General features: G+C 43.0%; 2 protein-coding genes across 3 annotated transcripts; both read left to right on the top strand.

Moving 5' to 3' along the window:
- The first annotated feature begins 261 nt into the window (after positions 1 to 261).
- On the top strand, positions 262 to 23,812 carry Hspa14 (heat shock protein family A (Hsp70) member 14). 2 transcript variants are annotated; one of them, XM_050150547.1, is made up of 14 exons: positions 262 to 419; positions 1,825 to 1,905; positions 1,987 to 2,069; positions 10,400 to 10,448; positions 10,593 to 10,698; positions 12,078 to 12,168; positions 13,906 to 14,010; positions 14,794 to 14,955; positions 15,464 to 15,619; positions 17,897 to 17,999; positions 20,905 to 21,117; positions 21,502 to 21,675; positions 22,933 to 23,003; positions 23,635 to 23,812. In XM_050150547.1, the coding sequence occupies exons 1-14, from the start codon at positions 363 to 365 to the stop codon at positions 23,711 to 23,713; spliced, it is 1,530 nt and encodes a 509-aa protein (XP_050006504.1). In that variant the 5' UTR covers positions 262 to 362; the 3' UTR covers positions 23,714 to 23,812. The 2 variants fall into 2 exon arrangements, with proteins under 2 accessions (XP_050006504.1, XP_050006505.1); XM_050150548.1 differs by lacking the exons at positions 262 to 419; positions 1,987 to 2,069 and having other exon boundaries at positions 1,826 to 1,905.
- On the top strand, positions 1,852 to 10,393 carry Msantd7 (Myb/SANT DNA binding domain containing 7). The gene is made up of 4 exons (XM_050150555.1): positions 1,852 to 1,905; positions 1,987 to 2,069; positions 3,925 to 4,652; positions 5,166 to 10,393. Exons 3-4 carry the CDS (start codon positions 4,091 to 4,093, stop codon positions 5,687 to 5,689), a joined length of 1,086 nt encoding a protein of 361 aa, XP_050006512.1. The 5' UTR covers positions 1,852 to 1,905; positions 1,987 to 2,069; positions 3,925 to 4,090; the 3' UTR covers positions 5,690 to 10,393.
- Positions 23,813 to 25,654: the final 1,842 nt, after the last annotated feature.

The following is a 25,654-nucleotide window of genomic DNA, read 5'->3' as shown; positions in this document are numbered from 1 at the left end:
CAGGAAACAAGTGACGCAATTACGCCAAGAGTTCCCATTGGCTCTCGTGAACCGGGCTCGGGCGAAGAAGCTTATGAGCCTCTTCCTGTCCTTTCCGGTTTGCGCGTGCGCATTACGGCATGCAGGAGGGCTCCAAGGGAGCGCGGAGTGATGCGCTAAAATTATTGGCTAACCGCTGTGAAGGAAGGCGGGATCCTTATGCTGATTGGCTACAGCTCGGGAGGCCGGCGCAGCAGGCCGGATGCAGTAGGCGGGCGGGAACGTGAAGTCTCCGCAGTGCCTGCTGGGCTTGCTCCGAGGAGGCTATCGGTGACTGCTGAAGGAAGGATCCCTCGTTGAGCTGCTGTGGTCTCCGCCGCCTCATGGCGGCGATCGGCGTGCACTTGGGCTGCACATCGGCCTGTGTGGCTGTCTACAAGGTAAGATTGGATAGCTGGTTCTGGGGTTTGTGATGTCTACCCTGTTCCCGACCCAGGAACCTTACGTGCGAGCGAGTGGCGATATTGCGGGTTCTCCGCTCGTCCTCCACAGCCAAGCCCGCTGCGTGGAGGGTGGATGCGGAAGGGATATCGGGCACTCCGGGATTCCCTCCTGGGACGTCGGGGCTGATGTCTCCTTTGAGGCTTTCCAGGAACAAGAAGGCCATGGGATACCCAGAGGAGTCTCTGGAACCTCAAACCTGCAGGGAACCTCAAACCTGCAGGGTTCACTTAGGAGGCCGTGGTCATAGGATGACCAGAGGGTTCAGAAGACGTCAGAAGGGGGTCATCATTCTTGTAAAGATACCTAGAACAATCCTGAATGTCAGAATTCCCTGGATGCCGGAGAGATCTTAGTGACCGTGACAGCTGACCCAGGTCACGGGCTCGGGATTCCCGGAGTAGGGAGGATTTTGGAATTTCTGGACAACCAGAAGCGCTGTAGAACTGCAGCCTAGAGAGGAGTAGCCGATTAAGAATTGACACCTGCTGTACACACTTGGTGATTCTTGAACTGAGAACTTGACAAGGAGCTGTGACATTTTTCTCCTCAATATCGAGGCAGAAGGAACAACGACAAGGAATTTACCCACTCCGAGTTTAAGCGTTACGTGATTTAGAAGGAAAGTCCCAAGGGATTAGCTACTGCATTTGTAGGAAAGGAGGGAGGAAAGGTGTATTTGTGGGAGAGTCTTAGTAGCAATGTTTGCTAGTTATTGTGTATAGAATGTTTGAGTCGGTTTATTGTACAGAGCTAACGGGGGAGGGGGAATCATGGAGTATAAGCTGTGAAACTAATAGTGGCAGTTAAAAGATTGGTAAACCATTTTTTCTTTGCAAATAGACGGCAGAGTAACACTGGCATAAACGCCAAGGTAAAGCAGGATGATACAGAGAGAGACACTGCAGGGTGTAATAAGGCTTTGCAAGCTGCAGGCTGGACCAGTCTCTGAGGACTGAACCCCTGAGTAGCCTTGCAGAAGATCTTATATTGATTGTTACACCAGAGACCTTTTAGCAAGTCAATTTCCAAATGCCAGAACCTCTTACTGATCTCGGAGTTAGTTGTCTGAGGAACCTAAGCAATTCTCAGCCATTGCCAGAATTCCTGGTTTGCCAGGAAGGTCTTGTGACTTGGGGTGGTGCAAAGGCTCCGAAATCCCAAAGGAAGTACAACCACTTGAATCTCAGGTCACCATCATGGATTGTTTACAAACGGTTACTTCAAGGCCTAAATGGCCATCACTGGCTAAAGACTCTTCTAAAAGCCTACGCCCTGCAGGTATGTTCGGTGAGCTTGTGTAGTCCAATGCGAAAGAAGTAACCCTTGTCTGTGTCTTTTTAGGATGGCCGGGCCGATGTGGTTGCGAACGATGCGGGGGATAGAGTCACGCCAGCCATCGTTGCCTACTCGGAAAATGAACAGGTTTCTCTCTTACCCCCGTCTTTGTACTTGAAAATAATGAAGGCTCGCGTGCATTGTCGTTAATGTACTGTTCTCTTTCAGGTTGTTGGTCTGGCAGCAAAGCAAAGTAGAGTAAGAAATATCTCGAGCACAGTAGTGAAAGTGAAGCAGCTCCTTGGCAGAAGGTATGATGGAACGTCCTTTTTAAGATGTGCTAACCGAAAACATACGCTTGTAGGGTCTAGGCAAAATACAAACCTAGAGATACTCCAGTTTATTTGATGATAGTCGTTTGGGGTGGTTCCCCAGTGCGTTTGCTCAGAAATTGGATTCTTGTTGACAGGTCTGATGGTATTAATGAATGCTGGCGTTCCTTTACTCTTGGCCATTTGTGTCAGTCACAAGCGGTACTTTGGGCAGTTTGCATTTTTACATGTTTTTTTAACTGAGTGAACTTGAATAATTTTGTGGGAATGTGAAGATTTCTCTGCATGGTGATTGAGTTTTGTGAAATCTCTTCAAATTGGTCATAATTTATGTAGCTGCTATTGATTTTCCTCCTAGGGGGGCCTTCTGCCTCTTTCTGGGAACTGCTTTTCCAATTGACTCACATCTGTAATCATTGGGGAAACAGCTTAATTAACGTCTTAAGAAGCAGGTCAATCATCTGTTGTGACTTTAATTAGAAGATTGTAGAAGCTTCCTTCCCCAGACTTCCGTCTCCTCAAATTATAGATTATCATAATAATTAGGGCCTTGTCATTTTCTCTGGTGTGGTAGTACTGGGTGGTATTTTAAGTGCTTTCACATCTGTGATTCTATTGAATCCTCTCAGCATCCCCATAAAAGTTGGTCGGACGGGTACTGCCCTTTGCTGTTGGCAGACGAGGAAGTCAAGGCACTTGGAATTTGTGACTTCTACAGATTAAAGAGGTGGATTAGGAAAGCCTGCGGGTCAGGACTCATCGTAGTCCTCAGCTCCACCCTGGTCTACTTCATTTAATGACAATGTAAAGATTAGACATTTCCTTGTGATGACTTTAAAACTTAGAAATTGTTAGATGTAATACTTTATTTACATAACATACTTATTTTACTAGCTCTTGCCTGTTTAGTACACTGAACTCGATATCACAATATTTAGGAACAAATTCAGATTTGTGTGTGTGTGTGTGTGATGCGTATGCGCCCATAGCCTTTAGCTTTAGTAGTGTTATTAAAATGTATTGTTAAGCATATTAAAAAGTTGGTATCAAATGTTTTTTAATTATAAATGGGGAGTTGTGATAGATCTTGAAGCCAGAGTCATTGAGGAGCTAGCAGTTTTTTTAGTAACCCCTACCCTTTGGAGATAATCCTAGTTTCACGCGAAAGAAAATAAAAGCAACCAGTATATTATTAGATTTACCCGTTTCCCCAGTGGCACCGTCCAGCAAGTCTGTATAGTTGAATATCACCAGGACAGTAATGTTGATCCATTCAAGACAGAGAACATTTCCAGATCTATCCCCTGGAAGCCGGTGATGTTTTGATTTGTTTCCTTTAGGCTGCCGTGACTGTCATTTATCACATTATGTACTTTGTATTAGCAGACCAGCTCAGGCTCACTTGTCTGGCCTTGAAAGCTAAGTCCACTTAGCAAGAATGCCGTGGAGCGTCAGATGGGTAACACATAGACACACCACAATAAATAAACCAAAGTTAGTAAAAGTCGAGTACCATTCAGACATACCACTAGACCACAGCCCTGCTAGTACTTTTTCGTGCTCAGGTTATTTTTCTCCTTGCCTAGCCACTTAACCACACCATAGTCATTTTTGTAAAACGTGGTTATATCAGGTCTCAGCCTTGGGTGTATTTAGCCCTCGGTAGAAGAGCCAGTCCTTTTGTTCCCAAGCCCGTGGAACTTCCTGTGAGTAGGTGAACTCCCAGAGTCTTGGCCATATGCCTCTGACCTACACACAGGAAGCACTACTTAGCTTGCTGCCAGAATGATCCTTACACCTTCCCTGTAACTCTCATTCCCCTGTGGCCTTCCAGCCAGAAGTGTGGCCCCCAGACCTGACTTCTCAGCCATTAGCCCTGAGAGGAAAGAACCGGCTGGCTCCTGGAAAAATGCTGAGAGCACACAGAACTTCCCCACGCCTTCAAAATTGTACCCTGCTGCCCAGGAGCTTGCTGCAGTAGCCTTCCTTCCCAGTCCACTATGGCCACCACCAATAGCAGTGCGGGCATCCGTTGGTCCAGACAGGAGACACGAACGCTTCTCTCCATACTAGGCGAGGCAGAGTACATCCAGCGCCTCCAGACTATGCATCATAATGCAGATGTCTATCAGGCCGTGTCTAAGCGGATGCAGCAGGAAGGCTTCCGCCGCACCGAACGGCAGTGCCGCTCCAAGTTTAAAGTTCTGAAGGCATTATATTTAAAGGCCTATGTTGCCCATGCCACAAGTATGGGGGATCCCCCACACTGTCCGTTTTATGATACGTTGGACCAGCTTCTTCGAAATCAGAGAGTGACAGACCCAGACAACTTCATGGAGGCTGCTGCTTGGGCCAAGCACTGTGATCAGGATTTAGGGACCTCTGTCACTACAGGGGAAGAGGGAACCAGCTTGCGGAAAGCGAAAAGGACACAGGAAGCTGGTCATCAGCGTATTTTGCGAACAGTTAAGGAATCAGATGAGGATTGTCAGCTGAGAATCTGTGACCGGATACCAGAAGCCAGTGACCTTGAGGACTCCTGGGATGATTCCTCGAGTGCAGGTAACTCCCAAGCATGAACCGGACTGGGGCTCAGAGTCGCTTGGTCCCAAGTAGTGTTAAAAGTTTGGGTAGCACCGTCTTGAGCATAACTCTTGATTTCTGTCTCATTGGACCCCCTTTTTCAAGTACTCCAAGTTTTTAACTCTGAGCTTACATATATGGTCAAACTCTTCACACGTGAAGACATGCTCTTTGAAAGCATGCTAGTTTGGTCATGATTTGTGCATGCCTGGCACGTGTCCAACACTGAATGCTATATCCAGCTCTGGCATTATTTGTGATGGGTGCTTAGGAATACATAGGGGAAAGAATGGGTTGCATAGCCACATGGAAAGGGTCTTGGGTAACTTATGGGGCCAGTTTTATTACAGAATCATTTCCTTTTATTCCCTCGTGGAAAGAGACCTTCCCAAGAACTACCCTACTTTTGTAATCGTCACAACTCTGTTGCTGCCTGCAAGCATTCCCTTAGCAGGAATGTCCTCTCTGCAACACTGTGGCTTTGTTTTTCAGGGTGCTCTCAAGGGACCCCCAGCTACAGCAGCTCCCACCACCTTTTCAGAGGTGCAGTTGCTCCCTGTCAGAGCAACCCCATGACCAGACTGAGTGTGTCGAGGGAATCCAGTCCCTGTGCCAGCACCAGCCGAAACCCTGTTGGAGCAGCCTCCACAGCACAGCCTCCAGGTGCCTCTTCCAGAGTTGCTTTTATCTCTAGTGGAAACAGACCTCTGACCAGTGAGCCCCCTCCACGGTGGGCGAGGCGAAGAAGGCGCTCAGTGGCCAGGACCATTGCAGCTGAGTTGGCAGAAAACAGGAGGCTGGCACGAGAACTCTCCAAGAGAGAGGAAGAGAAGCTGGATAGGCTGATCGCTATTGGGGAGGAGGCCAGTGCCCAGCAAGACACCGCTAATGAGCTGCGCAGGGAGGCCGTCATCGCCGTCAGACGCTTGGCGACGGCCGTAGAAGAAGCAACTGGTGCTTTCCAGCTGGGGCTTGAGAAGTTGCTTCAGAGATTGATTTCAAATACCAAAAGCTAGGAACTGGTCAGATGGATGTATTTCCCAGACTGGTACAACTCCATTTCTGTTAGCTACCTTCCAGATCCCTTTTTCCTGAGATTCTCCCTGACGGAAAGGCCTTTTAGGAATGGAAGCGCGGCCTAGTAGAAACCGGAAGGAACAAATCTATAGCTAGCTTATCCTGGCTGCTCACCCCATGAGGCTATCTTTCCCTCGCCAGCGGTCTCCTCGTCTGTTGAGGGGAGCAGTCATTCCTGCCCTGCCTACCTCACAGGGTTGTTGTGAGGGCCGAGTGGCTTATAGATGTCAAAGGGTTTCAAAGCACTATATACATGTCAGTTATGAATGCACTTGCCCTTGACTGAGGCGAAGCTGGGGTAAGCACAGTCGTTTACAACATACAGAGATGTGGTGGTGTCCCTTGACCTCATTGCTTGAATCTTTATCAGTTTAATTTGTCTGCCTCTTAGATTGAGATCGTACGTTCTTTTTTTTTTTTTTTTTTTCTTTTTTTTGAAACAGGGTTTCTCCGTAGCTTTTGGTTCCTGTCCTGGCACTAGCTCTTGTAGACCAGGCTGGCCTCGAACTCACAGAGATCCGCCTGCCTCTGCCTCCCGAGTGCTGGGATTAAAGGCGTGATCGTACGTTCTTAACCCTCTCTGTGGTCACTAGTCTGGACACAGCTGTGTTTGTGTCTTTGTCGCTTACATTTTCACCGCTGTGTCTCTGACATACCTACTTGCTAGCACTTCTCTCAGACCAGCTTCCCGCCGTCATTTCACTCGTTCCTGGTCTTTGTAGAGATGAGGACCCGGTACTGTGTACTGTGGAGGTAAGCGGTTAGTGTCGGTAGACTTCGAGAGGGTAAAACAGTGACTGTTTTATAAGGTGGAGAGTGTAAGTAAATTCTTTGCCTTTCGTATTATTTGAGCCCGTTTAGACACATTTGTTATATGTTTACATTGTGGTTGCCATTTGAACATGGAAACAACCTGGATTATATCCATTTCCAATCTGCTTGTGGCTGATTGCAGATCCAGAGTAACTTTTTTCCCTAAGTTGTAAACAAGAGATCATAGGACTAATGGGCGTGGTGTCAGAGAGCAGCTCTGTTTGCCCTTTAGTTTTGAGAATATTGGGAGGTGATGGAGGCCAATCCCAGAGACAGCTCTCTAAGCCCCAAGCCCTCACCCAGACACACATCCCTGTGAGGAGATAGTGGTGATAAACTACACTGCCATGCTATTGGCCGTCACTGAACTGGTTCTTATTAGGTCTTGTAGTGCTGTAGAAACACAGGTAAGACTCTTAGGGGTTTAAAAGTCCTCCTGCAATTAGGAAGCTTGGGAGAAAATGTCTTAAGAGTTTTTTAGGGGGTGAGTGGGGTACATTGCGGTCAGGTGCTTACAGGAAAGCTAGACATGTAAATTAGTAAAGAAAAGGACAAAACAGTGGTGGGATCCCTGGAGCCATGAACAGGTGTAAGAGCGCACTGCTGGAAGATGAGGCTACACGAGCAGTGTGTGTGCGGAACGCACTGGGGTCTGCCTAGAACTCACATGAGCAGTGTGCGTGGAACACACTGCGGTCTGCCTAGAACTCACATGAGCAGTGTGTGTGCAATACACTGGGGTCTGCCTAGAACTCACACGAGCAGTGTGAGTGTGCAATACACTGGGGTCTGCCTAGGACTCATGAGCTGTGTGTGTGTGCGTGTGCAATACACTGGGGTCTGCCTAGAACTCACATGAGCAGTGTGCGTGTGCAATACACTAGGGTCTGCCTAGAACTCACACGAGCAGTGTGCGTGTGCAATACACTGGGGTCTGCCTAGGGCTCATGAGCTGTGTGTGTGTGTGTGTGCAATACACTGGGGTCTGCCTAGGACTCATGAGCTCTGTGTGTGTGTGTGTGTGTGTGTGTGTGTGTGTGTGTGCAATACACTGGGGTCTGCCTAGGACTCCTGGACTCCAATCCTGTCACAGTTGTTTTCATTGGCTGAACCACTTACCCTAGTTGTGCCACCATTTTTTTTAATCTCTAGGTTGAGGGATTTCTACTAGATAATTTTTATAATACCTTTCAGTTCTAGAATGGTAAAAGTAGAGGTGAACTCTTTATAATATTTTCAGTCTGCTACGGGAGCTCAGTAGTACTCATGTATGCTTGAAATACTGTTTACAGTTGGATTTAAGGACACCTCGATAGTATTGATGTCTATTGATACTCTGGTGAGATTTCTGAGCATCATACTGAACATCCGTAGATAGATGTCTTTCTTTCATTGAAGTGGATATATAAGGGTATGCTGTTTCATGTTTTAGGCCATGACGTTAACCAGGTTAGGCCAGGACATAACCAAATAAAGCTAATACTGATAAGTATTCTGGGGGGTGGAGACAGGGAAGTACTTTGAGGAGACTTAGACCTGGCCATAGAGAGCAAATGGTGACATGTAGGTGGGCATCTATTCGATATGGGAGAAATGCTAAGGAACGGAAGTGGAGTTAAATTGAGGTATTTTGAAAACCCTAATGGGCAGAGTAACCAAAATAAGGGAATCAAATACTAGGTCCTGAGGAGTTAACAAGAAAACTTGCAAAATACTAAAGGAGACAGTTCGGTGGTAGAGGCCACATGCAAGGAAGGCCTGACCTTCACCTTCCCTTTACCTCCTCCAACAAGCCTCTCACTGTTGTGTAACTCAGGGTCTTCATCTGTCCTACCTCCCTCACAGGGGTGTTGTGAGGACCCAGTGCACAGGTGAATGTCCGTGTAGATGTGGGCATGGAGTGTAGTGGGAGTGCGAAGGAGGCCATAGCACGTGAGTGCTGGTGTCAGCAAACCCCGGGGCCCTGATAACTGTCAGAGAGACTTGAGAGGGTGGACATGGCGTCGCTGGTGAGAAGCTGTGATGCCATGGTAGGACCAACCTCCTGGATCCGCGGGTGCCCTCTATGCCAGCCACCCACCGCCTGTTTCTCTGTTACATACCTTAATCCTGGTGTGGACAAATAAAGTTTTGACTTGTGTGGAACTGTGCGTCTGTCCACTGCTTTCTGATGACAGCTGATCCTTTGTCACCTCTATCCTGCTTTCTCTGTGTCTACTGTGAGTCTCCAGTGTCATTTTGTGTGTATTGCACGCTGTCCTCGGACCCTCTCTGCATGACAGTCAAGAAATAAATTTCTAGTTCTATCAATTCTGTAAACACTCTTCCTTGAAAATGACCCTATGCTATTAGCTAATAACTTCAACTCCATATAGTAGATGCTTCTGGCCAGCATGAATTCTGTTCTGAATATGTGAGAATTATGCAGAGCTTAGAACACTGGTACAAAATCTCACTCTCTTCTACTTCCCTTGAAATATCTGGAATGAGGGTCACATGGTTCAGAAAAACAGGAGGGCCAGGCAGTTTCTTTAAAAAAAGAAAGAAAAGCCGGGCGATGGTGACGCACGCCTTTAATCCCAGCACTCGGGAGGTAGAGGCAAGCGGATCTCTGTGAGTTCGAGACCAGCCTGGTCTACAGAGCTAGTTCCAGGACAGGCTCCAAAGCCACAGAGAAGCCCTGTCTCGAAAAACCAAAAAGAAAGAAAGAAAGAAAGAAAGAAAGAAAGAAAGAAAGAAAGAAAGAAAGAAAGAAAGAAAGAAACCTAAATTCTACACTGTAGATCTGGTTGCTGGCCAATTATATCATTAATGTGGCTGTGACATATGGGGCAAGCTTACATCTGGCCTCTACTAATTAATTCTCAATTTTTAGGAGATCGGAGAAAGGGAAGGTGAACTTGCATGTGATTCCAGGATTCTAGACCAGTTTAGCCCATTGTAAACCCTTCTGTCCCCTCAGACAGCTGAGGATAAGGTTCTCATGTGGCCACTACTAATTTCCAGCTCCTATTAAGCTCTGAATACTTCGTACAGAGAATAGCCACGGCTCTTTGGAAGACTGCTAGGAAGGGGCAGCTTAGTCTGTCTCAATTTCTACATGAAACTAAGTGAAGGATCGGAGTTCTTACTGTCTTTGATAAACAGAATTCACAGAGTGCTCACAGTGTTAGGGAAGGCTGCTGAAGTGTAGCTGGGGTCAAGTCCTGGCTCTGTCCTGTAAGCCACCACCCCTCTCTGAGCATGTCTCTAAAATAATGCATACCTAGCCTGCCCCCCTCGGTATTATGAGTGAAAATAGTGTCAGCTGCAAACATTAACATCTTAGTGACATAACCCATTTTTACATTTCATAGATGCCATTATTTGGTATTTTATATGGGTATTAACATAATGTCTTTTAGTACAATTTTCCATATGCAACATCCATACTTTTGCTCAAAATTTTGGTTTTTGGTATTAATTTTTTATGTATAGAAACCCAGCAACAAATGTGTGGTGAAGTCTTTACCCTGGATTTGCAGTCTTAGCCTCCTTTGTATCTCTGGTTTGGTCTGCAAGGTCATAGGTGTTAAAGTGTAGGGTGTAAGATCATTGTTCAGTTCATTCAAAAATGTGTGGCAAGGTCAGAACAATAATTACTTTCAAATGCAAAGAACAATTATAGCTATTATAAAATCCTCCATTAAATTCAAGCCTCTTTTATTATTGATCAGTTAAATTGTTGATATATTTTTGTATCTATTCAGTGGTGTGAAGAGTACAGACTTCTTTAAGCCTTATGTATCTACAATATTAATTTTTTAATGCTAAGGTATCTATCTCTTTATGAACAGCCCTGCCGATCCACAAGCTCAGAAATACATCTCGGAAAGTAAATGTTCAGTGAGTATGGTTCTTTTACTCTCTCCTCTTTACTCAAAGCAATTAATTGCCAAAGTTCATGACATACAGTGTTAAACTGAAATTCATTTAAAGTTCTTATTTAAATTTTTCTACATTTGGCATAATTGTAATTTTTTTTTTTAGGTCACTGAGAAAAATGGAAAATTGCGATACGAAATAGATACTGGGGAGGAAACAAAATTTGTTAATCCAGAAGATGTTGCCAGACTGATATTCAGTAAAATGAAAGGTACTGCACAAAAACTGATGGTTAAATTACTTTACAACTTCATGTATGTATATATGTGTGTGTGTGTATGTAAATATATGTGATATTTATTTACACATACAAGTGTATATGTCAGTATATGTGCATAAGGGTAGTGGTATCCTCTGGAGCTAGAATTAGAAGCACTTGTAAGCTGCTTCATGTGGGTGCTGGGAATTGAACTTTGGATCTCTGTAAGAACAATACATGTTCTTAACCACTGAGCCACCTCTGCAGCCCCTAACTCTTAACTTTAAAAGACTTGGGACGGTGGTTTGCAGTGTGAGAAGCTGGAGATAGATGTGCACCTGGGGCTTGCTGGCTGGCCATCGTGGCCTACTTGAAGAGTTCTTGGCAAGTTAAAGACATCCTAACATGCACATGCATGTGTGCATGCGCTCACACACGCAAGCAAACAAAAAGATTTGAAGGGACAAACAGTGAGTGAGTCCACAAATTCGCAGTTAGATCTAAACTAGATTTTGCTTGGCTACCAATTGGCTCTGACCTTAACCTTCCCTGTAAGGACAGGCTGAGTAGCTCTTGGGACCAGAAGTATTTAAAATTTTAGAGATTTTCAAATTTGGGGATATCTCCCTAGAATCTGCCAGTTAAGAATCCCTAATCCAAAATTCTTAACTTCAAACTTTCCAAAATCACAGACGTGTTGAGCACTGCTTTGGCGCAGTGCAGATTCCAGCTGTTTAGACAGTTTGAGAACTTCAAGGTCGGGAGTGCCCTCCCCATGGTGATGTGGACAGATTGATTGCTCCTTGGTTTATCACCGCTCCAGAAGGCCGGGAGAGTCAGTGCACTTTGTAGAACAGTGTGGGGAATTCTAGTGTATATTCCTTACCAGGCTCAGCTTTGCGGTTGTTAAGATCTGGTGAGAGCCTGGCTGTGGTGACACACACCTTTCATCCTAGCACTCAGGTGGCAGAGACAGGTGGACCTGAGTTTGAGGGCAGCCTGGTCTACACAGAGAAACCCTGTCTTGAGAAACAAACAGAAAATCTTGTGAGAGGCAAGGCAGTCTTTTAATGTCCTGAGCTTGAGAACATTAATCTTCACATTAATGTCTTTGGAACTAGTTCCTGGACCCAATCTAATTTAGATTTCAGTCCAGGATGAAGAGCCAGGCTCTTTGGGAAGTACCAGTTCTGTGCCCACGTGCCATCATGAAAACCACAAGAAGCACTCATGACTTAAGAGCCATAGGAGGGGAGTGGACAGGGTGGGCAAAATTGGGAGTTTTGTTTCGTGAGAAGATCTTTGGCCTCGGTTAGGAAACTACAGAGTGTTTGTTTCATCACCTGACGCGTCTTATCATAATGTATTTGTGTCTCCTTGTAAATGTACAGAAACAGCACATTCTGTCTTGGGCTCAGATGCAAATGATGTAGTTATTACCGTCCCATTTGATTTTGGAGAAAAGCAAAAATCTGCTCTGGGGTAAGTGTACTGCCTTAACTTGGTTAGTTAGAAGAAATACAAATCGCACTCGGTAATGAAGCGTGAAGTTACATTTGGAACTAGCCTAGGCAGTACAGTGGCATTTGTATTTCATGGTAATGTCATTAATACTTCTTTTTATGAAGCACCAGGAGAATTTAGTATTAAATGCTGTGTGCCTTCTCAGCTGTTTTATTGGGAACTGCACTTTGCCTGTTTCATGTAATTGAAGCTTATGTGGGAAATACATAAGGATGCTGTAAAAAAATAAAAATAAAAAGGGTGATTATTGAATAAAATGGGCACAGTAAAGAAACTAAAGGGTAAAAGAGATATGTTTATTCCAAACCACCAAGGCTGTCTCAGGGAGGCTGGGGTTGTGAGGAAGGGGCGGGGTTCCAGGGTTTTAATGGAACTGGGTCCCTGGGAGGTGGGGAATCTGTAAGGTGGGGTCAAGGACTTTGAAGTATGTAACAGGTACACATCTGGTGGGGGCTGAAGAAGTTTAGAAGCTCGCATAGACCTTGATAAGCTAATGGGCACCACAGGTGTGTGTTAATGGAGAGCCAGAGTCCCTTCTAGAGATGAGGAGAATGCTTCCTTTTAGGTAGGGATGCTGATTTGTCAAATACCAGACTTTGAGAAAGGGGATTTCTTGGAACCAGTTAATTATTGTTTATCTTAGTTCTTAACATCTAAGCAGAAAAAGTTAGGTTTGACTCTCACAGGTGTCAAGAGTGTGAGTGAGTTTCCTTACCTGTGTTGTAGCAAGCAGAGAATTAATTGTGGGTCCAAAGCGAAGAAATTGGGGGATTTCACAATATTTTAGATATTTTTATCACTTCCTAAAATTTGCAATCATGGAGATTTATTTGCTTTCTTCATTCAGTCAAAAATTACTGATTTCTTTTACCTCCTAAGGTACAGTATATTCCAGTAGAGTACATAGAGAGGAGTGAGATGTGGCTCTGACCTCAGAATTAACTCTAATTATGACTGTGGTTGTTGCTCCAAAGGGGGATATTCTGAGCTATATGGAGGCAAGGTACCCGTTCTAGACTTTCAGAGCCCAAAGGCTCCCCCAAAAGAAGTGAACTTCTTTTCTTTTAAATGTAGATGTATTTGAGAGCTATCTTTTCCTATTTCTTTTTTGTGTGTATCCACACGTGTGTAGTGTGCATGTGTATTTGCGGTACCTTTGGAGGCCAGAGGTCCCCATCAGCTGTCTTCTTCAGTCACTTTCCACCCCGTCTCTTGAGACAGGGTCTCTCATTGAACCTGGCCCTCAACCGTATGCCTGGGCGGCCTGGTTATCAAGCTCCTTGATCCTGTCCTGTCCCCTGCCGTGCTCACGTGTGCAGACACACACACACACACACACACACACACACACACACACACACCATCATACTTGTGTTTTATGTGGGTGCTGGAGATTCAAGCCCAGACCCTCATGCCTGTGTAGCAGGCCTGTTTACCAGCTGAGCCACCCCCTAGCCCTGACAGTTTATTTTTTTCTTGTTCAATGTAAACACAAACTATTTTGTCAAGAAAACAGGCTCTGAACAGTGTATTTTTAAACAGTGGATTCCTGTCCTTTCCTTTCCACATGTTCTATTTCTTGCACTGTCTTTGAGTATCATTTGCTAGTGCACGAACCTTTCAGCAGAGCACCCCTACAAGTATAGGACTGAGCATGTTGTGATCTAAGATTCATTGAGAGCAAATTGTTTACAGAGAAGCAGCTGGAGCCGCTGGATTTAACGTGTTGCGACTAATACATGAGCCATCTGCAGCTCTTCTTGCTTATGGGATTGGACAAGACTGCCCCACTGGGAAGAGGTAAATACCGCATCTGTCGTTTTCAATGCGATTACAGCAGTTATGCCCATCAGCATGGTGCCGACCTTGGCATAGGAAAGGCGCGTGAAACTCATCTCACTAGTCCGGAACAGCTGAGAAGGAGGTAGGGAAAGCAGGCAAGCGGAAGCTGAGAGTCCTCCTGTCACCCTCATTTTGTTGTAGAAATTGGGTAATTACAGACTGATCCAGTTGGCAGCTGACACTCGAGCGCTACCGATCTTACCGCACTCCAGTGTTTAAACATGCTTAGAAACAGTCGGCATTACCTTAGCAGAGTTGATGGCCACACGCTTAGAGAAATTAATTTAGATACAGTGTTGACTTTTCCAAATTGTTTTACCCTGTCCAAATTTCTCATGGTTAGAGAAACTAAAGTGTATAAATCACTAGGAAATTATTTTGAGATAAGCTAGATTAATATAAAAATGTTACAAATTAAGGGAGTTGGCTTCTAGTGTCCTTGTACTTTAGACCCAGAAGCTGTTGTGGTAACTTCTGTAAAATTAACAGGATTTCTGTACTTGAATCTGTTCAGATTCATAGTTAGTGTTTGAAGTCTAGTCCTCATAAAAAGGTTTCTTCAGCGTGGCTGATGGGAAGGGGCAGTGATTTGGTTTCACAAGAATGTGTTCAAGGCTGACTTCAGCACTGACTAGAGACAGGCGAGGGCCAGCGACAGCTGCTGTCAGGTCCAGAGGTGCAGTCTGGCTTTGAAATGTTTAGTCTTGGGTGTGTCACCCTTCTTTTTCTCCTTTCTTGAAGCCATGTTCTGGTATTTAAGCTTGGAGGAACATCCCTATCCCTCAGCGTCATGGAAGTTAACAGCGGGATGTATCGCGTTCTTTCAACGAACAGCAATGATAACGTAGGGGGTGCGCATTTCACAGAAACCTTGGCGCAGTATCTGGCTTCAGAGTTTCAGAGGTGAGTACCCAGTTCCTGATTGAGATTTCTCTTCAAGAGATTGGCTTGGTTTTCCCCAATTTAAACTTTTCTTTTTTGTTTTACTTTTTTTTTTTTTTAGATTTATTTATGTGGCTGGAGAGGTGACTCAGCCTCTTGTAGAGAATCTGAACTCAGGTATAACACACTGTTAATGGCTGAGCCATCTCTTCAGTCCCAGCACCTTGAACTGTCAGTGTCCCAGACACCATACACAGTGATTATGTGCTGATTTAAAGGTGAGGCACGTAGTCTCTAGTATGATTGTTGTACCTGCCATAGACTCTGATGGTTATTTAATACAGCCATTCAAAATAATATAAAAATTGGTTATTTTTCCTGAAATAAAGGACCCAGACAATATGCTTAGAAAAGTTTAGCAGCATTAAAAACCACATTACTAGTATTTGATTAGTTCATTATTGCTGTAATGATATTATTAAATTATAAATAGCCCAGGACCTTTAAACTTCCACTGTTACATTTCTAGGGTGTTCAAACATGACGTGAGAGGAAATGCCCGAGCCATGATGAAACTGATGAACAGTGCTGAAGTGGCCAAACATTCTTTGTCAACCTTGGGAAGTGCCAATTGTTTCGTAGATTCATTGTATGAAGGTCAAGATTTTGATTGCAATGTGTCCAGGTAAAACTGATACACAAAAGAAAGTTCAGACATTCTGGGAGTGTGTTGTGCATATAATTTTCCAATGTGCAGCTTTTCTTTCTTTGATTATCTGTAGAGATAAATTTGAGGCTTATTTTTATCACTCTAACTAGGTGTTACAGTTGGATTACAAAGTTCTTGCTCTGTAATTATTGCTCTTTGTTGAAGATTGGCATCCGTCTTGTGCCTGCTGTTTTGGCTAGGCTAGCTGGCCAGTGAGCTCTCGAGAAAGTTGCCCATGATATCCCCTCACTGTCCCTGATGCTGGGGTCACAGGAACATGTCGCTGTGCCGCGTTTGTTACATGGGTGCTAGGGATTTGAACCTAGGTTTTTACCCTTGTAGAGTAAGTGTTCTTACTCACCAAGCCATCTCCCCAACCCTTTGTTTTTTGAGACAAGGTCTTATATAGCACAGGCTAGCCTCAACCTCAGTACCTTAGGATGACCTAGATCTCTTGGTCCTCTTGCATCTACTTCCCCAGTCCTGGGACTGCAGACATGAGCTACAATACCAGTTTGTGCAGTAGTAGAGCCCTGGACCTCATACATACTAAGCAAGCCCTCTGCCAACTGAGCCACATCCCTAAGCAATATTTTATACTTTAATCATTTCTATGATATTTCATAAGCAAGATTTAATGTGCATAAGACAGCTTTTAACATAGCTTGTCTTTTATATGATCTAAGACATTGCATCTTCACCCAGGTGAGTGGATGCCACCCTGCCTCTCATATTGCACCCTTACTAGCGATAACTCTAGTTAGCCTGTCGCAATTACCACAACAGCAATCTGACAACAGACTACTTTGAAGCACAGTTAGAATTACCCAGCTTCCCAAGCTGTGTTTTTAGGATTCCCTTGATTGGTTTTGGGTAGCTTCTCCATCTCATAATTGTCTCATAATTGAGGCTCTTCCCTTCTGTTGGCTTTTCTGAAAATCCTACCCATGATGTTTAAATTAAAGTCATGTTGGACAGAGGGAAATATTAAAAACACTGGTTTGGGAGCCTTTGTGGTTAGTGGCTGGCTCTTTAGCGCAGCCCAAAGGACAGAAAATGTGTCCGAGTGCACTGAAGTCTCTCGAGAGGTGGAGAAGCTTCACATGGTTTCTATTTTCAGAATGCTGTAGGCCGTTCGCTCAGATACTCAGTGTGTGCTTGCTTATTCATATCCACGGGAAAAGGAAATAAAATTTGTTGTTTTTCATTAAGGATTTATCTAAAAGATTTCAACCATAAAGAATATTTAGGTTTTTTTTTTTTTGTTTGTTTGTTTTTTGTTTTTCGAGACAGGGTTTCTCTGTGGCTTTGGATCCTGTCCTGGCACTAGCTCTGTAAACCAGGCTGGTCTCGAACTCACAGAGATCCGCCTGCCTCTGCCTCCCGAGTGCTGGGATTAAAGGCATGCGCCACCATCGCCCGGCATTTTTTATAGGTAACAAAATTTAAAATTATCTGCATTTGAGAAATTGAATGTGGGTCAGCAAGATGGTTCAGCAGATAAAGGTGCTTGATGACCTGAGTTTGATCCCTGAAACCCACATGATGGAAGAAGAGAATCTACTCTCTACGTTCTCCTCCATGTTTACATACGCACATGCACACACATATAAATAAATCTAAGAGAAATTAAATTTGATTACAGGGAAATCAAAGAAGTGAGCCACCACTCTTGGCAACTTGTAGAACTTGCCATGCATTTGAGATTTCTGAGTTCTTGTTGTCATTCATTAATAAAGTGTGGTCACTTAAAGGACAGTATGAAATGGGGTAGTATAGCTTTCATGGAGGGAGTCCATTTTGGTGTTACACGTAGTGTACAGCTTTCTTAGTACAGTGATCTCAGGCTGTAAAGGGAAGTAACTAGGAATAATTGTTAAAGCTTGAACATAGGAAACATAGCAAAATGGTCCAAATGGAGGTTCTCCTGGAGTCGGCAGATTTATTGTTGGGCATACCGTGTGTCTGTGCATCTTCTTACCCTTTTTTTTTTTTTTTTGACACTTATGGGTCAGCTGTGAGCAAGACAGCTCTCCCTTTGAATTGGATATTAAATACCGTCCGATGTGTGTAGGTGAATAACTCATGGACAGATGGATACACACACACACACACACATACACACACACACACACACACTTAGTGACCTGCAAACCCGTTCTTAGAAGTTGGCGTTCCCTGCTGAGAAGTCACGCTGTACTAAGCCTTTGCTCTGCCCTCTCTCTGTTCCCATGTTCACATCTGTGCACGCAGAGCAAGGTTTGAGCTGCTTTGTTCTCCACTTTTCAACAAATGTATAGAAGCCGTCCGAGAACTCCTACGTCAGAGTGGATTCACAGCAGATGACATTAACAAGGTAATGCTCTCCTTTCCTAACCTGTGTTAGGGGCAATTTCAGATTTAAAGCACAGGGAATAATGGTGTAGAAAGATTTGTTTCAGAGCTTTTGTTAATTATGATCTGCTAAACTCACATAGGTGTGTATATTCTGTTTCCTCACCAAAAAACAAAAGATAACACCCTTACTGCATATGTCAGTATATGCTTAGCTATACGTGAGACAGACAGATGGCCAAGTGTTGTGTCCTGTGAAGCAGGCACTGTCATCTGCCCCAATTTGTTGAGACACTCAAGTTTGGAAATGAAGTGATTTCCTGAAGATCTTGGGGTTGGTTGGAGTAGAAGCCAGATTTAACCCAGTATCGTTCTCGAATTGGGGGATGACTTGCAGAACACAAGCAACTCCTGGACAGCTGCATCATGGGAAAGCCCCCACCAGCATGGATGACAGCTCTGCCTCTCTAAAGGGCCCTCTCCTTGCAGGCAGCCCCACCCTACTGCCTGCTGTCCCCAGCAACTGTTGCTCTATAATTTAGGGGTGGGCCTTGTGGGTCTGGATCCTTCTGACCTTGGGAAGTTTACGGCTTCCCTCTGGAGCGCTGTTTAAGTTTAGTGGGAAGAGCAATGTCATTATCTGCACCTTACAGACAATGTAAGAGAGAGTGGCGGTATTTTACCGTAGAAGTAAGTAGTACCGCTAATTCTGAGGGTTCTTGGGAACAGATACTGGGCTGCCCCCTGGGGAACGGTCCGAAGCAGCTGCTAATGGTCAGTTAGTATCAGTTCCCTTCTTCGTTTGTCATGGGGCTCTGTCATTTAATTGCCACTACAGTTCAACTCTGAATTGCTTGAATTGAGGTAAAATAGTCTTAAGCCTTGGACTCTTGCTTTAGGTGTACAAGCTTTTAAGAACTGAAAACCCTCTATCTTTCATCTGTTGTCCTGCTCCACTCAGTGCCTTTCCGGAGCAGACATCTGTGTCTTGCCCAGGTTGCATGTGAGTAGCAGGCAGTGGCTGGAGCTCTGCTTTCGTGGCTGTTGCCCTGGCTTCACACAGGACGAGGGTTAAAGGAGCAGCCATGTGCAGTTCCCACTCCATGGAGTGTAAATTAGGAGGAACATCTGAGAACATCTGCTACCTCTAATGCTTCTCTTTAGATATGGTATGACTGTGCTCTGTCAGGCTTCTAGACAAGCCTGACAGTACAATGGCCTGTTCTCCCATAGCAAAGGAGAATGGGCGGTTAATCCACAGAAGCACTAACAGATAGGCACTAGCTACATTTTCAGGTATTTTACAAAACAACGAAAACTAGTAGTAAGAACAGATAATTAGCACCGTGTGTAAGGTAGGGCGAACACTAATTCTAGTACTTAGGAGGGTGGAAGCAGGAGAATTAGGAGTTCAAGGTCATTCTTGAGTGCATATAGAGACCTCAAAGTGAGCCCGGGCTATATGAAACCATCTCTACCCCCTTAGCTGCCCCCCCCCCAGTCCAGCCTTCCCCTCATCCCCTGAAAGAGACAATTAACTATGTTACTGTACAGAAGGTATATTACAAATTACAATATAAATGAAAACTTTTCTATTCAAATTTAAGTTGGCAGAAGAAATATCATTTCTGAGATTTGGTACTTGAATAATTTATTTAGTCTAAAACCTACTCTTTACTGTCATGTTAGTAGTAACACTATGTACTTTTCATCCTAAAATGAAAAAGCCAAAATTTTGCAGGATTTTTGGGAGGAGGAGGGTGGTGCTAACTTATAGTTTACTAATACAGCTTTTTGTTGAATATGAGAATTTTTAAAACATTCTGCATTTTTGTTCTGTGGGTATTCACGAGGGTCATAAAACTTTAGGAAAGTATTTCCTTCTTAAAAGTAAACCCACTTTTTAAAACCCTGGTATTTCTCATACGCTCACCTGAAGGTTAGCCTGGCACCTCTTGTCTCACACCACATGTTCGAGAGCATCCATTAAAAGATTATTCAATAGCCAGGCGATCGTGGCTCACACCTTTAATCCCAGTACTTGGGAGGCAGAGGTAGGTGATCTCTTGAGTTCGAGGCCAGCCTGGTTTACAAAGCGAGTCCCAGGAGAGTCAGGAGTGTTACACAGAGAAACATTGTTTTGAATATATCCCCCCCCTAAAAAAAAAAAAAGATTATTAAATAAAAAGTTGTGGATGAGTAACTTTCCCCAACTGTGTGTTTAGTCAGCATTCTGCATGACCAGCGCCTCGGATGCTGATTGGATAAATCAAGGAGAATCCTTAGGGATTTACAGAGTAGTTTTATATTAAGCTCTCCAGAGATGAGATTTAGTCAGATAGCATTCTGGATGCTTAAAATATAGTTTTTGTACAAATATAAAATATCTTTTTTCTGAAGGCCCTTGCTATTTTTTCATGGTAGAGGCAAAAAAAAATTTGTAATAAAGTAATGGAGAGATTAGCAATATATACCTGTACATAAACATTTCTTATAAAGTATTGGGATAGGACAGAATTTTTTTAAATATTTATTTATTTATTTATTTATTTATTTATTTATTTATTTATTTATTTATTTATTTATTATGTATGCANATTATGTATGCAGTATTGTGTCTGCTTGCAGGCCACCATGTGGTTGCTGGGAACTGAACTCGGGACCTTTGGAAGAGCAGGCAATACTCTTAACCGTTGAGCCATATCTCCAGCCCCCGATAGGACAGAATTTTAACTACTTTCTGTTTAGTTGATTTCATATTAAGTATAAGCTCAGTATATTTCTGTTCATATTTTATATGCTGTGATTCTAAATTTAAATTAGTTGAGAGGAAAGGATATGTTAAGTACGTTTGTGTGTTAGATAACATAGTATGTCAAACACGGTCTCATGTGTTACAGTGGCTCATCGTATTCTTCATGTTATAGGTTGTGCTGTGTGGCGGCTCTTCAAGAATTCCAAGGCTGCAGCAGCTGATTAAAGATCTCTTCCCAGCTGTGGAGCTTCTCAACTCCATCCCTCCAGATGAGGTCATCCCTATTGGTGCAGCCCTTGAAGCTGGGATTCTTGTTGGGAAAGAGAGCACTTTAGTGGATGACTCTGTCATGATAGAGTGTTCCGCCAAGGATATTTTAGTTAAGGTAACTAGGGGATGACTCTCTTATGATACAGTGTTCAGCCAAGGCCTTCTTAGTTAAGGTGTGCGTAGTTTTCTATTCATCTCCATAAGTTACTACAGATTGACTGCTGTAAGTTTTCATTTATTACATTTCATTGTAATGTGGAATAAGCCCTGCAGTAAGTAAGTACAGTTCTTAAAGACCAGCTTCTAACATATGTAGAGAGAGCTATGTGTCCATATGTAATTAAACAAAGGGAGGTGGAATTGGGTCTTGTACCTGTGTTTTCTGTCTACTTTCCAGATCGTCAACAGGACTATATATTTTCTTTACAGCAGGAATAACGGGCTATTTTCCGTTGTAAAGATGAAAAAACAGTGTTCACCTTGCTTTCCTGCTTCCTAGGGGGTTGATGAATCCGGTGCTAACAGATTCACAGTACTCTTTCCATCCGGGACGCCTCTGCCAGCCCGAAGACAGCACACCCTACAAGCCCCTGGCAGTATATCTTCCGTTTGCCTTGAACTCTATGAGTCTGAGGGGAAGAACTCTGCTAAAGAGGAGACTAAGTTTGCACAGGTAAATACACAAAATTGGACATTCTAACTTTGTCCCAGGCAAATGTTTAGCTTTTCCTTTTAACGTCAGTTCAGTGATATCGCCATTAATACAAAGTGTACATAGTCTGCTAATATTCTTCTTACTCGTTTTTTTAAAATGAAAAGAAATGGGGCTGGAGAGATAGCTCAGTGGTTAAGAGCACTGTCTGCTCTTCCAGAGGTTCTGAGTTCAATTCCCAGCAACCACATGGTGGCTCCAAACCATCTGTGAAGAGATCTGGCGCCCTCCTCTGGCATATGGGTATAAATGGAGGCAGAAAGTTGTATACATAATAAATGAATCTTTAAAAAAAAATGAAAAGAAATGAGTGATCCTTCATTTGAAAGTGTTAAAAAAAATAAGAATGAAATCATTTTGTGATTCTGCCACTTCTCTGTGCTCTTGGTCAATCTTGGTAATTACATAACTGGAAAGAGAAGATCAAACTTTCTGTTTGCTAAAGGCCAGGTGCTGTGTGAGGTAATGTTCAAATAGACAGAACCCCCGACTCAGGTGATCCTCTGATCTCCACACTCATATCAAGTCTCAAGGACGCACATGCACTTGCAAAATAAATAAGATAATTTTTTTTTTTTAAAAAGGAAATTTCAGGAGTTATGTGGCACCAAGTTGGGAAGAGAATGTTTCTGTGCTTCCATCTGTTCTCGCCTCCTTTTCCAGATGAGTCACAGGATGGTGACTTGCTTGTGAGGTTATTCAACTTGATCTTGGCAACATATGTGAAGGCAGTGCCAAACTCCTAGTTTGCTTTTTTGGAATACCAGTCTTTCAGAAACTAAAATTTTATAGACTTCATAACACCTCTTCTGACGAATATAATCCCCAAATTCTCTATATTTCTTTTAAATGGGTAGCATTCCAAGTACACACAGAAAGTATTTTGGAGCAAAATCTATGTTACTGTTGATAGTGGCTTAATTTCTCCCCACCCCCAAGTGTTCTTTGTTTTTGAGGACAGTACTTCTTAGCAGCAGTCATGTTAATGGGATATGACATAAAAGAGGGACAAAATCATTAATTGTCTTATATCTCCTTCCTCTGAAGGATATATCTATACTTAACAAGGCTTAATACCCTTATCTCTGAATGCTCTTTAAATGGTGGGATAGTTGAAAACTGCCCCGTTTTAAAAGGTTTGTTATGATTAAAAACTAAATTTTGATCCTTTGCAGTACTGAATCATCTTTGTTTTTTGTTTTGTTTTTGCACAAACAGGTTGTGCTTCAGGATTTAGATAAAAAAGAAAACGGATTACGTGATATATTAGCTGTTCTTACTATGAAAAGGTACATCATTAAATCCTTACAATATTATGAAGACTTTCTGAAACTTGGTTCCATTAGAGTTTGACTAACTTAACCATGGTAGGCAAATCATTTGTTACAACACTACAGCAATTTCCCTATGACATTTCTACTATGAGAGCTTTTATTTTAGAAAGACGTGTACACCAGCTAATTAGTGTTGTGGGTCTTCTATGGACCCTTATTGCTATGGAAAAGCTGGTCTAGGAATTTACTAATTAAATTCAGCTGTTGCCTTTTCTTATGACCAGGCCATCTTACCACTGTTTATTTCAAGTAAATCTTTCCCATTTGACTTTAGAAACAATATATTCTGTAAATCATACTTAGAAAGGATATTGAACTCACTGGGATGACCTTGCCATGACCTGACTTGAGCTTGTATAAAGTTTTAAGCTTTTATCATCTTGGATTTCCAGAGTTTATAGCTGGTCTCAGAGATATAGCAGGAAATCTCAGAGCCTCCTTGAAATAACACATGCTGAATTTAAGGATACCAAACTGTGTTTAATCTTTACCTTAATAAACTTCTTTTGAAAATTTCAGTCTTCTCAGTGACTTTGTGTTTGTATAAATGAGCTTATGGAATGTAATTTATTTCTTGTTTCTTTAGGGATGGATCTTTACAGGTGACATGCACAGACCAAGAGACTGGAAAATGTGAAGCCATCACTGTTGAAGTTGCATCATAACTGTTTCAGATAAACCAAGAATTTTTTTAGAACCAATGTGTCAACATTATTTGGTTTTGTGTATAAGTGATGTTTATAATAAAATGCTTTTTCAATGAATAGTATAAGCTATGTTTCTATTAAAATACAATTCATTAGTAAGTATTGGAGTCTTTTTTTATAAAAGATTAGCCATTATTAATGGAAAATAGGGACTTGTTAATTAAGATATTTAAGACGTAAGTTGTTAAGACTGAAAGAAAATTTACTGGAAATTTTAGATGTATTAAATGTTCTAATTTTAAAAGACTTCTGTTGATTTCTTGATAAGAGCAAGCATTTAAATGCCTTTCATAATAATTGAGAACCGTTGCAGAATGTAGTGTATTAGCTTCCGTATTATTGTGACAGAATACCCAGGATAAAAGCTTACACAGGGAAAAGGCTTATCTTGTTCATGGTTTCAGAGATTTCCATCCTTTATGATGGGGAGGGCGTGGCACTGCAGCACACAGCACTGTAGACTGGAAGCAGACGAAGGAGTGTAGGGAGGAACCAGAGCAAGAAACTCCCTTCACCTGTCCTCACCCCCCCCCTTACTTTCCATCCACCAAATCAGGAATCCAATCCATTGAGTTGAACAGAACTGCCAAGATCCAGTCCCTTCCCACCCAGCACCTAACTCTTAACACACGAACCTTTGAGGAATACTTTATATTTAATCTGTAACATTCTACCCCTGATCTCAAATGTTTATTCTTTCGCACAATGAAAAATGTATTGAGTCCGTCTCCAAAAGTCCCCATTGTTTAATATTCCTCAAAAGTCTAAATTAAAAATTACTGATTCTCAACCAGGTAGTGGTGGCACAAGCCTTTAATCCTAGCACTTGGGAGGCAGAGGCAGGCAGATCTCAGTGAGTTCAAGGCCAGTCTGGTCTACAAAGCAAGTTCCAGCATAGCCAGGACTATTGCACAGAGGAAACCCTGCCTCAAAAAAACAAACAAAAAACTACTCAAGACAAACTCTTAGCTGTTCGCCCTTCCAACGTTTGAAAAGCAAACTACATAATTCTAGCATATGATGGTACTGAATAAATATTTTTATCCCTAAAGCATGCATTCAGACCAAAACAAGATCAAAACCTCCTAAGGCAAATACTAAATCTTGTAGCTCCATGCCTGGCATCAAGGACACACTGTCATACTGCCAGCTCCAACAGACTGGGTCCTGTCTATGGTCTTGTCGGCTGTAACCTACATCTCTGGATCTGGCTCTGCCCACTGCCTGCAGCTTTCCTTGGCAGATGTTCTACACTCCTGTCATCTCCAGCATCGTGAGGTCTCCATTCTATGGCTTTATCTTCAATTTCATGCATCCCCTCTCTATGTTGCCACACATTGCCTGGCATCTCAACTCTTCCTTTGAAGTCTAAATTTAAGCCTCTGTGACTCTCCTGGACCCTGCATACCTACAAAACCACTTTCACATGGATGACCCCAAGGTCTGCAACCAGCTCAAGTAGTACCTACCCCTATCTTGAACTCTTTGCCCACTGAGTGCCTGACTAGCTGACAATAGAGAAATAAACTGTGGGCAAGCAGCTTAGTAGGAGCCCTCTGTGAGCAGAGTGCCTCAGATGGCTTTAGGGTTTCTGCAAATTTACACATTTTTACCCATGAGGCTGCAATAAATGGGGTCTCAATGATTCCTGAGATGGCCTCGAGTCATTTTCCCTACTGATATAAAGTACTTTGCTTCTTTCTAATAATCTAATCTTTTAAACAAATCCACTTTCTTTGATGCAGCTCCTGCTTTAATCAAAATCTTATTTCTAAGCATTTCTACTCTGTACTTCGCTTCTCATTCTAACTAAAAGTGATGAGACCTAATTATACAAACAATATTTGACTACATTAATTTTGTTCTACCAAATTAGCAAATTACTTTTTAATTCAGCCT

The sequence above is a fragment of the Alexandromys fortis genome, unplaced genomic scaffold (genome assembly GCF_014885135.2).
Source record: "Alexandromys fortis isolate MF-2015 unplaced genomic scaffold, M_Fortis_MF-2015_v1.1 scaffold_69, whole genome shotgun sequence".
Lineage (NCBI taxonomy): Eukaryota > Metazoa > Chordata > Mammalia > Rodentia > Cricetidae > Alexandromys > Alexandromys fortis.
The sequence above is the reverse complement of the archived record's forward strand: the minus strand, read 5'-3'. Positions and strand labels throughout refer to the sequence as shown.